We start from the raw sequence: 15,277 nt of genomic DNA, 5'->3' as shown, positions 1-15,277 counted from the left end.
TAAACTAGGGCGAGAGAAGTATATATTTCCCTTCCCCATAGATTATTTTAAACCAAATTTCATCACTTTCCTTCTTCCTTGAATGCACCTCATATTTAAAGCCTTCAAGTTCTTGGTCAGGGAAGGTGTGAACAAGAAGATTTAATTTCAACACAAGCTAGCTCTAGCTTATTAATTTTTGGTCATGGAAGGAGTGAAGCTACAAAAAGATCCATATTTTCATAAGCAAGAAGAGTCATTTCAAAGGCATTCGATAAAATTAAAACGATACAAAGAAGATTTTATAACAGAAAATTCAGCTGAGGGCTCTTTATCTGGCGATGGCGATGATGAAATAACTGAAGTTAACATGTCATTACCAAGAAAATTAAGGTAATTTGTATATGAATTCTTGATTCTTTTTTCCTCTTCTTTTAGTGAGGGGTTGATGCACCAGAAAATCGCTTATTTCTAATGGAATTTATCTTGTTGATAACATTTTAGACGATTCTTTATGTCAAAAACCCCTTATCACGAGCTATATTAAAATGAAACGTCCATAAAAAATTAACGTTTTTTTTAAGTGATTCGGGGTAATTGGTGAGTGGTGATATATTGAAGAAATAATATGTTATAGTTTTTGAATTATTGTAGTAAAAAGGGAGCAAAGAAGAGAGTAATTTCAGTGCCAATTAAAGATTGTGATATATCAAGAAGTAATTATAAAGGGGATATTTATCCTCCATCTGATTCTTGTACTTGGAGGAAGTATGGCCAAAAACCAATTAAAGGATCACCTTATCCCAGGTATATTAATAATTAATATTGTTTTTATTTATTTTTCCAAATTAATATATTCCTTTTGCATTTCATAAAAATATAGTAATTAATATTCTCTAATAATATTATAATAATTATCACTTGAAAAAGATTTTTTTTCCTTCTAAAATTCTTGTTTTAGTTAGCAATTTTGGTAGAAGTTCAATTTCCCTATGTGTTTTATTATAGATGGATTGCCGATGACTACTAAGAACCTTGAGGAAGAGATGATTTGAATGTCTTTGAGCCAATTGTAAGTTCAAAAGTGGTTTATAACAATGAGTTATTTGAAGTTGAATTGACGAAGTTAACTTGTGAATATATCTGTATGTTATTTCAAATTCGTGGTACGTTTAGAAGCTAAATAGAGCAACAAAAAGTATTAAATTATCTTTCTTATAGTATATAATCTTTTGACATTATGGTAAAGAAAGTCATTATTCATATTTAAGTTTTTGAATTCATAGCTAACATAATTTTCTAATAATCCATCACTCTTTAATTACACACCTCTTGAAAAGTATATTTAATAGCTTTAGTAATTATGAAAATATTTGTCTAAAGGATACCTTAATCTTTCTCTAAACAACTCAAGTAATTTACAAAAGATATTTGATTGTCTATCCGCTAATCATATTAGGACTTGATCACAAAATCTGAATTCGCACATTTCAAGATAATATACTTTCAACAAGATTTTCTTTATTTTTAGAGATTCGAACTCGATATATCTGATTAAAGATAAAAAAAAATCACAATCATTCCACTATGACCCAATAAATTCCTTTGAACTTGCTTTTGTAAGCAAGAATATTATATTATCAAAGAATTAATACTTTGTCTCTTTGCAATAATGGTTCTAGCTTATAAGTGGGGCTCATGATTCATAATAATTAAATTAATAGTTTAGATTAATTCTACAACATTAATGTGGATGTCCACAAAAAATGGATCCATTATTGACATAGTTCTATTATTAACCATTATTATTAAACTATCATTGCATGCTATTTCTTTTTATAGCTAGTATACCCCCTTGTTACATTATGACACCAACCCTAAAAGTGACCAAGGTAAGTATCGTGAACGTAGTCCTCTTCGTTAAAAATTATATCGTATAAATTCGAAGCAAAAATCAAAGTTCGAGAATAATTGGTGTACTATAGGGTATACCAACAATACTCCTTCCAAACCATTTTTTCTTTTGTGATCTTATCTAGTTAAAATGTATATATGTAAGTGCAAAGAAGGTACTCTAGCTAGGGCACCAAACGAAAGGGCCTCGATGAAAAAAAGAAAGGAAAATTAATTATCAAAATTATTATTATGTATAAATAGTATATATTAAATTGTTTAAACTTTTTCATATGTTTGCTGTATTTAATTTTTTTTTAATGAAAATTCTGATTCGAATGGAATAAAAAACAGCTTTCTAATCCACTCTTTCACATGTATAGTATGTCTATATGGGATCAAGTTCCACTAATATTTGATTTATTTACTAATTTGTGGGAAAAAAAAAGAACAAATCATCGTGCTTTCTTTAATTTTGTTCCACTAATAAAAAGAAGGTTCCAAACAAGTTTTGAGATTGCACACTTTTGGTGATTTTGTTTTATTTGAATATCTTGCTATTGTGCTTTCATTAAGATTTTTACTAATAATAGTGATTTTTTCGATTAATTTGTACGTACTTAGAATATTTTATTAAATTCTTATTTATTTATTTATCAGTATAAATATTAGATAATTCAGATCATCAAAATAATTTAGATATATGAGAAAAATTATCTAAATATTTTTTTTATACTGATGAAGATTTAAATTTTGTCCTCTCGTGGTAGATATATATTAATTCTAATTCATTATGAATTTATGTACATAGATTATAAACAAGTTCACCATTAATGAAATTTAACTTGTTATTTTTTTATTTTTTTTTTAGGGGTCAATCCCATTTATTAATAAAGAAACAGTACACTAAAACCAGGCCCAATCAAGAGCCCAGTCCAAAATCTATTCTAACAAAGGAAACAAAGAGGGAACAAATTAGGAAAGGGGAAAGGGGAATATGATAAGCATAGTCTTCTCCATTGCAACCCTAACAGAGACATCTGCATCAACACACTGTGCTCCAGCCTCAGAGACCTTCTCCAGCAGTAGTAACAACTCTGTCTACATCAAATCTGGGTGTATTTCATATCAAACGTTAACTCGTCTCACTAACGTCATGAAATCATCCCAATCGGAGACTTCTCCAACTCAATGCATTTGGTCGAAACTTCAGTCAGGTGCTGGCCTCCCCCTTTTGAATTTAATCGCTGGTATTTTTCGCAGTATTTACCTAATACAAATTGTATATCATGTATCCTTTAGCTTTGACAGGTTGAGCTCATCAGGGAGCTAATACCACTGTCAAAAGCCTTAGGAAACAGCTACATCAGTCTGCCTCAGGTAATCTTCGACTTCTGCGAATCATCGCATCTCCATTTTTGCCATGTATCTCTGTACTTTAACTTAGCTCTCTCCAGTCATATTGTCCACTGAATGAACTTAAGCCGGATAAACTAAGATTTCCTGATAATGTATCATCCATCATGTGTATAAATTTGATTTTGTAGCTTTCTTATTCGTAAGTTAGGAATTTGCCTTTTGTCCATGTTTAATATAGTCTTAGCTTCTGTAGGTAAAGCCTGGAAGTCATTATAACTTATGCTATCTGTACCTGCAAAAGAAAAAACAATGTTAGCCATAAAATCTGCCAGCTTGTTTCCTTCTCTCAATGTATGTTCAATGGCCACCTCCAACCCTTCCTTAAGAACTTGTATTCTTCTTATCTCCATTGTCGCCTCCCAAGGAATGTGCCACGCCCCTTTTACCATATTCTTGACAGCCAGTGAGTCTGTTTCCATTATCAATGGAAATAACTTATGATACTTACAATATTCTAGCCCAAGTCTCATAGCTACAATTTCAGCTATTAGATTGTTAGACACTCCAATCATCTTTCCTTCAGCATGTAAAAGATTGCCATGACCATCTCTAATACAGAAAGCAGAAGAACTTGGTCCAGGATTACCCTTTGAAGCCCCATCTGTATTGCACTTGTAAGTATCCACCCTAGGCATTTTCCAATAAACCACCTTACAACATATCTTAGGGGTATACTCTGTCAAATATTTTACCAATTCAGGCCAATTATTAGGTAGGTTCTGCATCCATGGATATAAATGCTTAGCAAATAGGATTAAGTTTTTGCCTATACCTCCCCTCATATTCAGATAAGACATTGAGCCCCCAAATTTCAAAGTATTTCTTCTCTTCCATACTTGCCAACAAATGAACATTGGCACAGCCATTATCACTGGCTTTAGTTTTGCAGATACTTCTGCATTCCACCATTTATACACACTATCTTTCAAATGCAAAAAAGGTCCATCCACTCCTGCTGTACCTGCAAAATATCTCCATGTTGAATTGGTACTTGAACATCTTATAAATAGGTGTTCAATAGTCTCCTGAACTCCATCATCACAGCAACCACACACCACCTCATCACACATTCTATTCATGACCAGCACTTCCCCAATAGGAAGTCTTTTTTTCCATAGCCTCCAAGTGAAGAAAGATATCTTAAAAGGAATTCCAGTATTCCAAATATTCTTGAAATTTGTACAAACTTCATGTTTCTCCCTTAAAAAATCCCAGGCAGAACCTAAAGTGAATTTTCCCGCAGCCTTCAACATCCACCAAGGCTTATCCCACTGATCTTCATCTTCTGAATTCCTCAAAAGTTGTATTACATGTCTGCTGATCTCTTCCCCAAAACTAGTCTGCATCATGTCATAATTCCAATCCTCATTCAAATAGCATTGTTTGACTTCATCTAAATGTACATTGCTAGCAGTGTCAATAGGTAAAATGTAATGCAGTGCCCCTAACTGTGACCAATTATCATACCAGATACTGGAATGACCACATTTGGGTTCCCACCAGATATGTTGATCTATCAAATCTCTAGCTTCTAACATATACTTCCAAGTTAAAGAACCCCCCTTCCATACAACCATTTGAGGCCTCTCCTTTTTACAATATTTATTCCATATAAAATTAGACCACAGAGACTTTTGTGTTCTAAATATCCACCATAATTTTGCAAATAAAGCTTTAGATACATCAAAGAGGGATCTAAAACCCAAACCACCTTCCTCCTTAGGTTTACATAAATCTGTCCAAGCCACCCAGTGCTTATTACTCCCTATATCCCTACATTTCCAAAAAAATTTAGCAAAGACTCTATGCAAGTCATGAATCACACACCTTGGAGGAATAATAGCAGACAGAAGATATATAGGAATGCTGTTTAGCACATTTTGAATTAACACAGCCTTACCTCCAAATGACAACAATTTCCCTTTCCAAGCCTGTAATTTGTTATGCACTTTTTTCATCAATTCAACAAAGTGTACTTTTTTCTTCTTGGCATGACCAATAGGACATCCCAAATACATTAATGGGAACTTTCCTCTAGAAAAACCAGTCTTCACTTCAATATCACAAATCAATTCATTTGATATTTTATGATAGAAAAAAAATGAGCTCTTCTCTTTATTAATCATCTGCCCTGATTGCTTCTCATAATCCCTCAATGTTTCCATCAATAAATCTAATGACTTTCCATCTGCTGAAGTAAATATAATAGTATCATCTGCATAAGCAAGATGGTTAATACTATCACTCCATTTTGGCAAACCAAATCTTTTGTAGATCTCAGAACAGAACAATGCATTTAAACTTCTAGAGAGAACTTCAGCAGTTAAAATGAACAAAGCAGGGGATAAGGGATCCCCTTGCTTCACCCCCCTAGAGGAATGAAAGAAGCCATTAGCCTGCCCATTTATGAGAATAGAATACCAGTTGTTAGCAACCAGTCTCCAAACTTTATCAACCACACAAGAATCAAAACCCATCCTTTCCAGCACCTTTATCAGAAAACTCCAATCCACCCTGTCATATGCCTTTGCCATATCTAGCTTAATCACAACATTTGCTGGCCTACCTCTCTTACTAATATCAGAAATAATCTCTTGAGCAAGCAAAATGTTTTCAGTGATACTTCTTCCTTTCACAAAACCAGACTGGTTTTGTGAAATCAGAGTGGGAAGCAGCATCCCAATTCTATCATTCATTACCCTTGAGATTACCTTGTTAAGAAAATTACTCAGACTAATTGGTCTCATGTCTGCAAAAGACTGAATATTATCCTTCTTAGGCAAAAGCACCAAATTAGTATGTGTAATAGACTTAGGAAGTGTAGCACCATTAAAAAAAGAATCCACCATTTTAACTACATCATCTCCAACTATGTCCCAACAATGTTGAAAAAAATGCCCAGTAAACCCATCAGGGCCACTGGCACTATCCCCATTGAGTGCAAACACTACTCTTTTGACTTCCTCTTTAGTAGGTTTATCATTTAATTTCCTATTGTCTTCCTCAGTAACCATCTTCTGAACATTTCTTAATAAAGGTACTTCTTCCATATTAATGTTGCCTGTGAATTGTTTCTGAAAATATTCCTGAGCAACTGCTGCCACCTGCTCTACACCTTCCACCCATTCTCCTTCCATATTCTGAATTCTGTTTATATTTAATCTTTTCCTCCTGCCCCTCACTAAACTGTGAAAGAACCTTGTATCTTTTTCCCCTTCGGTAAACCATTGAATTCCTGCTTTTTGTCTCCAATATTCTTCTTCAAAGTGCACATACTTTTTCAATTCTGCATGGGCCTGATTAAAACTCTTCTATTGTCTGCTGTGGGGGCAGTTTCAAATAACTCTTCCTTCACCCTTACAATTTCCTCTCTGATAGATAATTGTTTGAAAATATCACCAAAAGCTACTCTACTCCACTTAGACAAGGCAGTTTTAGTCTTTTTCATTTTTCCCTTCAAACTAATAAACACATCAACCTCATCTGAAATCCAGTTGTCCTTTACTACCTGCTGAAAATCTACTCTTCCAGTCCAAAATTTAAGAAACCTGAAAGGTCTCCTAATAGAAAAAATTTGTTGTCCACAAGTAAGTAACATAGGAGCATGATCAGATCCTGTTCTTGCCAAATGTTCAGCTTCCATCATCCCAAAAACTCCCAGACAAGCCTGATTCACCAGGTATCTATCCAGCCTTTTGAAAATACACTGATGATCAATCCTCCCATTCCACCATGTAAAAGGACTCCCTTTGAATCTGACATCCACCAATTCACATGAATTTACACAAAATGCAAACTCCTCATACTCATTAGGATATACAGGCAAACCTCCAATCTTCTCCTCCTCGCTCAGAATGACATTAAAATCACCCCCAATTAACCAGGGTGAATTCTGAATATCATTGCTAATACAATACATATCATTCCATAATTGTACCCTTTCACCAGTATCACATTTTGCATACACAATAGAAACAATTAAGGATTGATTAATATCCAGAAACAATAGCCTCATGGTCAGCATCTGATCAGAATCAGCCAGTACCTCCACCTAAATATGATCTTTAATGAACACCCAAATTTTTCCATTACAATTATAATTAGCATACTCCATACCCAGTCTCCTTTTGAATCTTTGAATGTTGTTACTATTTTGAAAAGGTTCCATCAGTGCTATGATTGAAAACTTGTGATGTCTGTGTAACATCTGAATTCTGTGGAATGAATTTTGAGATCTAACAGATCTCACATTCCAAAACAATGTCTTCATCATCATTTAGACCCAATCCTAGTTCCTCTCCTCGGATTGGATCTTGTAGGCATCGATTCCCCTTTATCCTTTCCTTTGTGCTTGGTTGCTGATGTAATTGATAGTCCTGCTTCTGTAAACACTCTATTCTGAATCTGTAATAGCTTACTGTCATCTCTATCTTCTACTTCACCATTCACTATGATACCCTTATTGAGTAATTCCTCAACCCCTTGATGTGACACCATTTCATGCAAGGTTTGAACAGGCTGGGATTTTGGACAGATCACTGTCAGTTCATTACTGTTGTATTTTTCCTCAACATCACTCTCTATTAAATGCCCTTGTGGATGTGATTGATACAACTCTTCTTTTGGGTCCATAATTTGCAAAGGAATAAGATTTTCCACAATTTGCACTTGCTTTTGATATGAACCCTCTTCCTCTTTCGCTTCCTTCATAGTCTCCACCATTACTTATGTTTTTCCCCCTGCATTAGATTGTGGACTCTTGACAGAAACCACCCTATCCTCGTTGTTGCTTTCTTCAATCATTTCCCCTTCTTCTTTGTCTTCTATATTCAGAATGTGTTCAGGCATGTAGTCATGGCCCTGCGAACTGTCAGCCCTTGTAACCCTCTCTTCTCTTTGATACTTCTCATTTGCTACTCCTACCCCAACAATCTCAACCTCCTCTTGTGTTTGGTGATTAAGCACAACAAACGAATTACTGTGTTTGTTGAGTTCCTCCTTTTCCAGTGCCTTGTCACACATTAATTTCCCAGCTTGCTTTGTAAAGTTTCTGTTTGTAGGCTTCCATTTGCTCTTTACTGCCCCTTTGTAGAATTGTTGGTTGTTTAGTTGTTGTGTTACTTTTGGTATTTCTTCATATTGTTGTATTAACTCTGGATGTAGAACCCTGCAATCATCTTCTCCATGCCCCTGCAATTTACATTTCATGCAATATGCAGGTAGGGAATCATATTGAATTTTCACTGAAACAACTCTATTCTCAAGAGTATTTTCATCTTCTAACTGCATTTGTATAACCTCAGGTTTCTCATCAAGCAAATCCATCTGGACCTTCACCCTTGCACAACTTGGACGAGTCTTATTTATTGTTGCAAGATCTAGTTGAAGTGGCTTCCCAACCACAGTCGCAAGTGAGAACAACACTTCCTTCACGAAAAAAGTTGGCAACAAATCTGGAAAAGAGATCCAAGTCGTGACATTTGTCGTCTCCTCACTAGCTTTGAAGTTTGCATCATAAATAAAAGGCCTCATTTGATATGCATATCCATCCTTCGCAATTATGTAATAGGAATTCTTAGACAGAATCTTAATATAATCCTCCCTCCGATCAAATCTCATTAAAATATGTCTATTTCGAAGATATCCTATCAGACATCCCCCAGATATCCCACACTGCTTTGGAATTAATTCTCTTAGTTCATTAATGTCTGGAGCTCCATATGAGAACTTGCCTACTACCGCAAATTGTAAATTCTCTAGTATATTCATTCTCTGAATTTCACTTGCTGACCAGTTAATAGTAGGAATACCTCCAACAAGGTTTGGCTTTTTCATAGGAATAGGCTCTACGATGTCAATAGCCTTCTCTTTTCCTTTTGTACCCTTCAGAATATCAGCAAAGTTATTCAACAAGGGAGGGGTAAGGATATGTGAGTTGTTATAGGAGTGTGATTTGTTAGGTAGGGGTGGAAATTGTGAGGAAGAGTCAAAAATCAGACCAGCCATCTGGGATGGCTGGCCTTCAGCCGGTAACATGCTTGAAATCTAGTCGCCGCCGTCTCAAGATGTATACCTAGTCGCCGCCGTTATAATTTCTCTTACCATGTGATTTTCAATATTTTCTTTTTATTTTATATTTATATGAATTTTTTTATTAGCGTAAGTTTATAAAAGATAGTAAAATATATATATTTTTTAAAAAAATAAATATTACAATTTTTATCTATCTATTTATCTGTCTATTTGTTTATCTATCGGTCTATTTGCGGCTTCTAACAAAGCCATAAGTAACTATTTTGAATCAAAAGAAATTATAAAATGTTATATTAAGAAAATGAATAGATTAAAAAATTCGTAAAAAGATTGCTTTGTTGTATTTTAGCTTCTTGCTTATACGCGTAATGTACAAGAATTCATATTTTGTAGCCAATCATCTATTGCTATGTGGGTAATAGTTTATCAATAAGATTCTATAATACCATTCCTAAGCTTATATCATATAAAATTTTTTAGAAATTGGAGTTGCGCATCTTTAGTATCAATATGTACAGTGGACACTTAATTAGTTCCTTTGTTAATCCTACTTGATTCTTAGGGGGGAGGGGGATTTTAAGATTGCGTGAAAATTCTATTTGGATTCAATAAATTAAAACTGTATCAAAAAATATATATATTCAAAACTCAACTATAAATTATAAAAAACGATTGAATAACTAGTAACTTCACCCAATTATGACCAACTCTTCTTGGTCTTGAAAAATTAAGTCCTAATCAAAATAATATTATAATATGATAAATAAATCTAAAATATTACAAATACAAAACAAATAAACTCATATCATCAGTAAAGTTAAGTATCTAGTAATCTTTCTTTTGATAGAATCATCACTAAAATGAAGTAAAAAAAGATNGGAAAAGAAAAAAAAGAGAAAGAGAAAGGTATTATCGGAAATGAAAAAGAAAACAACAAAAACACATATCTTTAGACTTTATCCCTTTTGCATCTATGTATGCATATATATAGCTATAGAATATGAATGATTTATAACTCCATTTATAAATTAGAAATACTTTATTCTTCATAAATATGATGAATTAGTATGAAAAAATTGTAATGGCCAATAAATATGGTTTATGAAAGATTGTAACGGTAATAATCATTGATAAGATTAATTTTTTCATTAATTTATGAATATTATATTAATTTAGTGATAAAAAAATAAGATAAAAAAAAATTGACAAAGACGTTTTGGGCTGCTGAGTAATTAATTACTCCTATTTAATGTGATCTTTTAATTCATTGAAGTTTTTATTTTAGAAAAAAACTCAGATTTTATTTTAATTAAAAAGATAAAATAGATAATTGCAAATGCTGGTCATTGAAGGCTGTCACATCAGCGATTCTAGATTTAAATTTATGTATATATATAGATTGTCTAAGCCTTCTCAAACACCTTTATCCTACTCTTAATAAGCCTTGTTATTCTTGTTACATTTATTGTGTATCCAAAAGAGAGAATAGATTAAAAATATTGTCGGTGAGATATTGTATCAATTAAAAGTGAATAGATATGGTATAGATATAGGAACTATACTTCACATGATTTGTTCAAGACAAACTTCAAGAAATTATCTAGAACATCTTTGTAATCTAAAGGGACTTGACTACGATTCATATTAAATCTTAATAGTATAAAATATTTAATATCATCTACTTTCTAAGTGTTATTCATGCATTAGCTATTGTTATCCTAGGCAGTTGACTTATTCCTAATTCAATAGAAAGAGAAAATCAAAGAAGAAATCAATTCATATTTAAGACTCGAATTCAAATATTTTAATTAAAACAATATTTATCACTCCACAATAAAATATAACCAATATCTGTTTAATATCATTCATAAGTTTTACTTTAATCCGTTGGCGTTTTGTGTCCTTGGGATGGGCCATCTAGTCTAGTCAATAAGCACAATCGTTTTCTCCCTATAAAAATATGTGGTCCTCTTCACCGCCTTTATATGCACACTTTAAAGTTTGTCTATTATTCGTTGCACCTCAAAAATTAAATCAACAATTGTTCCCAATTACTCTAACTTTCCACTTTATTTAATCTTTCATTTTATAAATGATAATTAAAATCCTATCAATAAACGATAATTATGAAGTATCAACGAAGATCTTGATCATAATCATTCAAATCTCAATCATTAAGTCGATTTGTTTTCAAGGTTTGATTTTTAATTATTAAGTGATATTTATTTTACTTATTTTACAATTATTTAATGAGTATAGATAAACTCAAATGATTAATATCTATAACAAAATTTTAATATCATTACATTTTTTATTTATATTCTTTACAGAAATCATCATTTACAACTACTTCATCTATTTCACCCAAAATTATTATCACTATCAATCACAACCATCTATCATCCACAAATCACCATTCTCACTTCTCAACTCAATCATATATAATCACCAATCATCAAAATCAATCGTCGTAATTTTTAACCATCATTTATAAACATCATCAACAATTATTATTACATTCATTAATCATTATTGATAAACATTAATCTATATTAATATAAATAATTGCCATCTCATCCACTAATGTCATTTGCCATCAATATCATTTTTCTATTAATTATCAGCCGTATCATCAAAAATCATAAATAATTACTAGATCAACCATTATACCATAATATATTAATCATAACCACTATCATCACACCATCCAAAGTGAGTGACTCATTTTTATTACTGTTTCTTTTCAACAATAATTGTTTATTATTGACTTAACATAAAGATTTAAAAATAATAAATAATACAAATAATTTTACCAAATCATCCCTATTAATATACGTCATCTAAATATTAAAGACAAAATACTCCAATATTTAATAGCAAGATAAAATAAACACAAATCAACAAATTATTCNGAAAAGAGACTTCATGAGGTCTCTTTTTTAAGTCTCTTTTTACAGTTTTTTTAGTAGTGAAAGTGAGTGACTCATTTTTATTACTGTTTCTTTCCAACAATAATTGTTTATTATTGACTTAACATAAAAATTTAAAAATAATAAATAATACAAATAATTTTACTAAATCATCCCTATTAATATAAGTCATCTAAATATTAAAAATAAATACTCCAATATTTAATAGCAAGATAAAATAAACACAAATCAACAAATTATTCAATTTAATAAATTGAACAAAAATATAATTGAACCTCCCAAAATATTATATAGTGAACCAATAAAAATGTATGATGGAGTATAATTTATGTTGTTCCACATGATTTAGGTGCAGGAATAAATTCTGGTGAGTAAAGTAGATGGGCAAGTAGAGATTTATAATATATTCCATTCCACCTTCTCTCCAACAACAAGGTAGGAAGTGAGGATGATGATGGAGGAACGAGAACTTGATTATTTACTAGTCCCTTTTGGGATTGCCATTTTCCTATCATATCATGCCTGGCTTCTCACCCTCATTATTCGCAATCCAAGAAGAACTGTCATCGGAATCAATTCTGAGTCTCGCCATCACTGGGTCCTCTCCATTATGACCGTTAGTCTCCATTCTCTACTCTATTTTCTTTTTTCTACTTCAGCAGCGGAGGTTTATGCTGGGTTAGGGTATTAGGGTTACCAAAAGATGGATAAAATTATCGTTTCCAGACTTACTGCACTTTAACAAGTTTCTCTTTAACCACAATTTTAGCATTCTGAATTGAGTTACTTCACATTCAAATCACCGAGTTTTAAACCCTTTTTGGGATTTCTCTGCTATAAAAACAAATTATACTCCAAGCTGACCATCTGGATTAATTATTATCTCCATTAATATAGAAATGCTAAAAAATGAGCAAATTGCAAGTTTAAAAAGTGGGAAAGTACTTGATATAAAAGTTTTAGTTTGCAAAGTGAAAAATTCAGCAGCTGCGGAATATGAAGCTGATGAGAAAGATAGTTATGACTAAATTTGCTGTTGAAAGAGTTTTGCTCTGATTCTCTGCCACGGGCTCTTTACTTTTGATGCCGTACCTGTGTTAGATTCTTCAAAAATATGTTACTTCTGATGAATTTGACATGTACCCATGGACATATTTGAAGAATCCGAGCAAAATATGTTACTTCCTAGCGCTATTTAGGAGCAACTTGGTAGGAACATCATAGTTTACTCTCTGCCAAAAGGAAGAAGTGCAGTATGAGAATCTAAAATGAGAAGAAAAAATAAACCAGCGTCTGGTTTGCAGAACTTATCAGACACAGATATATTATGTCAATTAACTTAATTTAATCAATCATCTTAATGTTTTTCTTCATGTCCAAGTTTTGCATTTCCATTAATGTTTCGTGCTTATGTGCTATATATCGAGAAACATATTATTAGTGTCCTGTTCTGGTAGAGGTACAATCCATAGCAATTGACAGTCAGTTATGTGATTTCAATTGACTTTGAGGTAACTGTATCCAGGATCCAATAAAGAATGGAGTTCTGGCAGTTCAAACAATACGGAACAACATTATGGCATCTACACTTTTGGCAACAACTGCAATTACGCTCAGCTCAATCATTAGTGTATTTGTGAGCAACAAATCAAGCTATACGCACTCCGAGCTACTGTATGGGAATAAAACATCTATGATGTCTTCTATAAAGTTTTTTACCATCTTGCTTTGCTTTCTGGTTGCATTTCTCTGCAATGTTCAATCTATCAGGTACTACGCTCATGTTAGCTTCTTAGCTACTGTGCCTACCTTCAAAGAAAGATCTGATTCTATAGAGTATGTTGCAAGGAATTTGAACCGAGGGAGCATGTTTTGGTCACTTGGACTACGAGCATTTTATTTGTCATTTCCTCTCTTCCTTTGGATATTTGGTCCCATACCCATGTTTGTAGGTTGCTGTGTAATGTCGATTGTTCTCTACTTCTTGGATACCACTACAAGTTTTACAAGGGATCTCCACTGTCAATCTATAAGAGAGAAAAGTAAGGAAACTGATGTAGATGCGTAAATCATCCACTTTAGAAGTTGTTATGACATAACGAGTTCACTGAGGGCTAAGTTGATAGGACTCTCCAAAAATGTTGCCTAGATCCTTCAAAAATACACTAGTTTTGAAGGATCTGACACGCACCCGTTGATATTTTTAAAGAGTCCGAGCAACATAGACTGAGGGTGTATTCAGAGTGTAGCCTGTAATACTTGAGTGTTTTATTTGGAAGATAGCTAGTTTCTTTGTGACTTAAGTTTCACCCTTTGGTTTCTGTATAAAATTTATCTTCAAGTGGTTTCCACTTCATTATATATACATTATTAATTTTGCTTTCCCTGTACCTGAAGAAGGAATATTATCCAGTGATTTATTGCATGTTTTCTCTTGATGATTTATGTGTGAGGGTAAAGAAACATGTTACAATGCTTGCAGTACTACTTAAAATAAGGCATAATATCCAATAATTTAATACATAAATAATTAACCTAAACATAACTATATCTTAATAAAATAACATATTAAATTCTTCATAACTAATCCCTATAATACTGATATCTACGACTCTAGTCAGTAACCCAACTGTTGGAAAACTATATGCACATCGGAAGCATACTAGAATCTTACGGCTTACATGAATAATAGATAATCAATATTGTTTATGCTAGACCACATAATCATGCTAGAACACATAAACATACTGAAATTTAATTTGATAAATACCTCTTGAAGCATGAACATATACCTTCAAGCGAATCCCCAAGTTAGACAGTCCTTCAAGTGAATCTACAAGATAGTCATGGTCTTCTACAGTGATCCCAAGTTCACATCTGAACTCTCTCAATACTTGGGTGGGCAAGTATCGAATAGAAAACTAATCAATCTAGGGCAAGAAGAATCCCTAATTATAGAGATTTCTTCACAGTCCAAAGAGGAGAACCAAACACACGTTATTTTTCTTCAACCGAAAAATACA

The 15,277-nt window shown here is 32.7% G+C and overlaps 2 protein-coding genes across 2 annotated transcripts in view; both read left to right on the top strand.

The window, feature by feature from the left end:
• LOC125866233 (cytochrome P450 CYP72A219-like) overlaps window positions 1–15,277 on the top strand; it is a 221,818-nt gene that overhangs the window by 153,588 nt on the left and 52,953 nt on the right. The gene's annotated exons all lie outside the window — the stretch shown is intronic.
• Window positions 12,592–14,679, top strand: LOC125866252 (uncharacterized). Its single transcript, XM_049546592.1, has 2 exons — window positions 12,592–12,870; window positions 13,780–14,679. The coding sequence occupies exons 1-2, from the start codon at window positions 12,703–12,705 to the stop codon at window positions 14,320–14,322; spliced, it is 711 nt and encodes a 236-aa protein (XP_049402549.1). The 5' UTR covers window positions 12,592–12,702; the 3' UTR covers window positions 14,323–14,679.

Source organism: Solanum stenotomum, chromosome 5 (assembly GCF_019186545.1).
Source record: "Solanum stenotomum isolate F172 chromosome 5, ASM1918654v1, whole genome shotgun sequence".
Lineage (NCBI taxonomy): Eukaryota > Viridiplantae > Streptophyta > Magnoliopsida > Solanales > Solanaceae > Solanum > Solanum stenotomum.
This window is presented reverse-complemented; position numbering and strand designations above follow the sequence as displayed.

Excerpts from the sequence above, each read along its gene's own strand:
- LOC125866252 (XM_049546592.1), top strand. The coding sequence starts at position 12,703 with ATGATGATGGAGGAACGAGAACTTGATTATTTACTAGTCCCTTTTGGG. Across the intron at positions 12,871-13,779 it reads GGGTCCTCTCCATTATGACC|GATCCAATAAAGAATGGAGT; the intron begins GTTAGTCTCCAT and ends AACTGTATCCAG.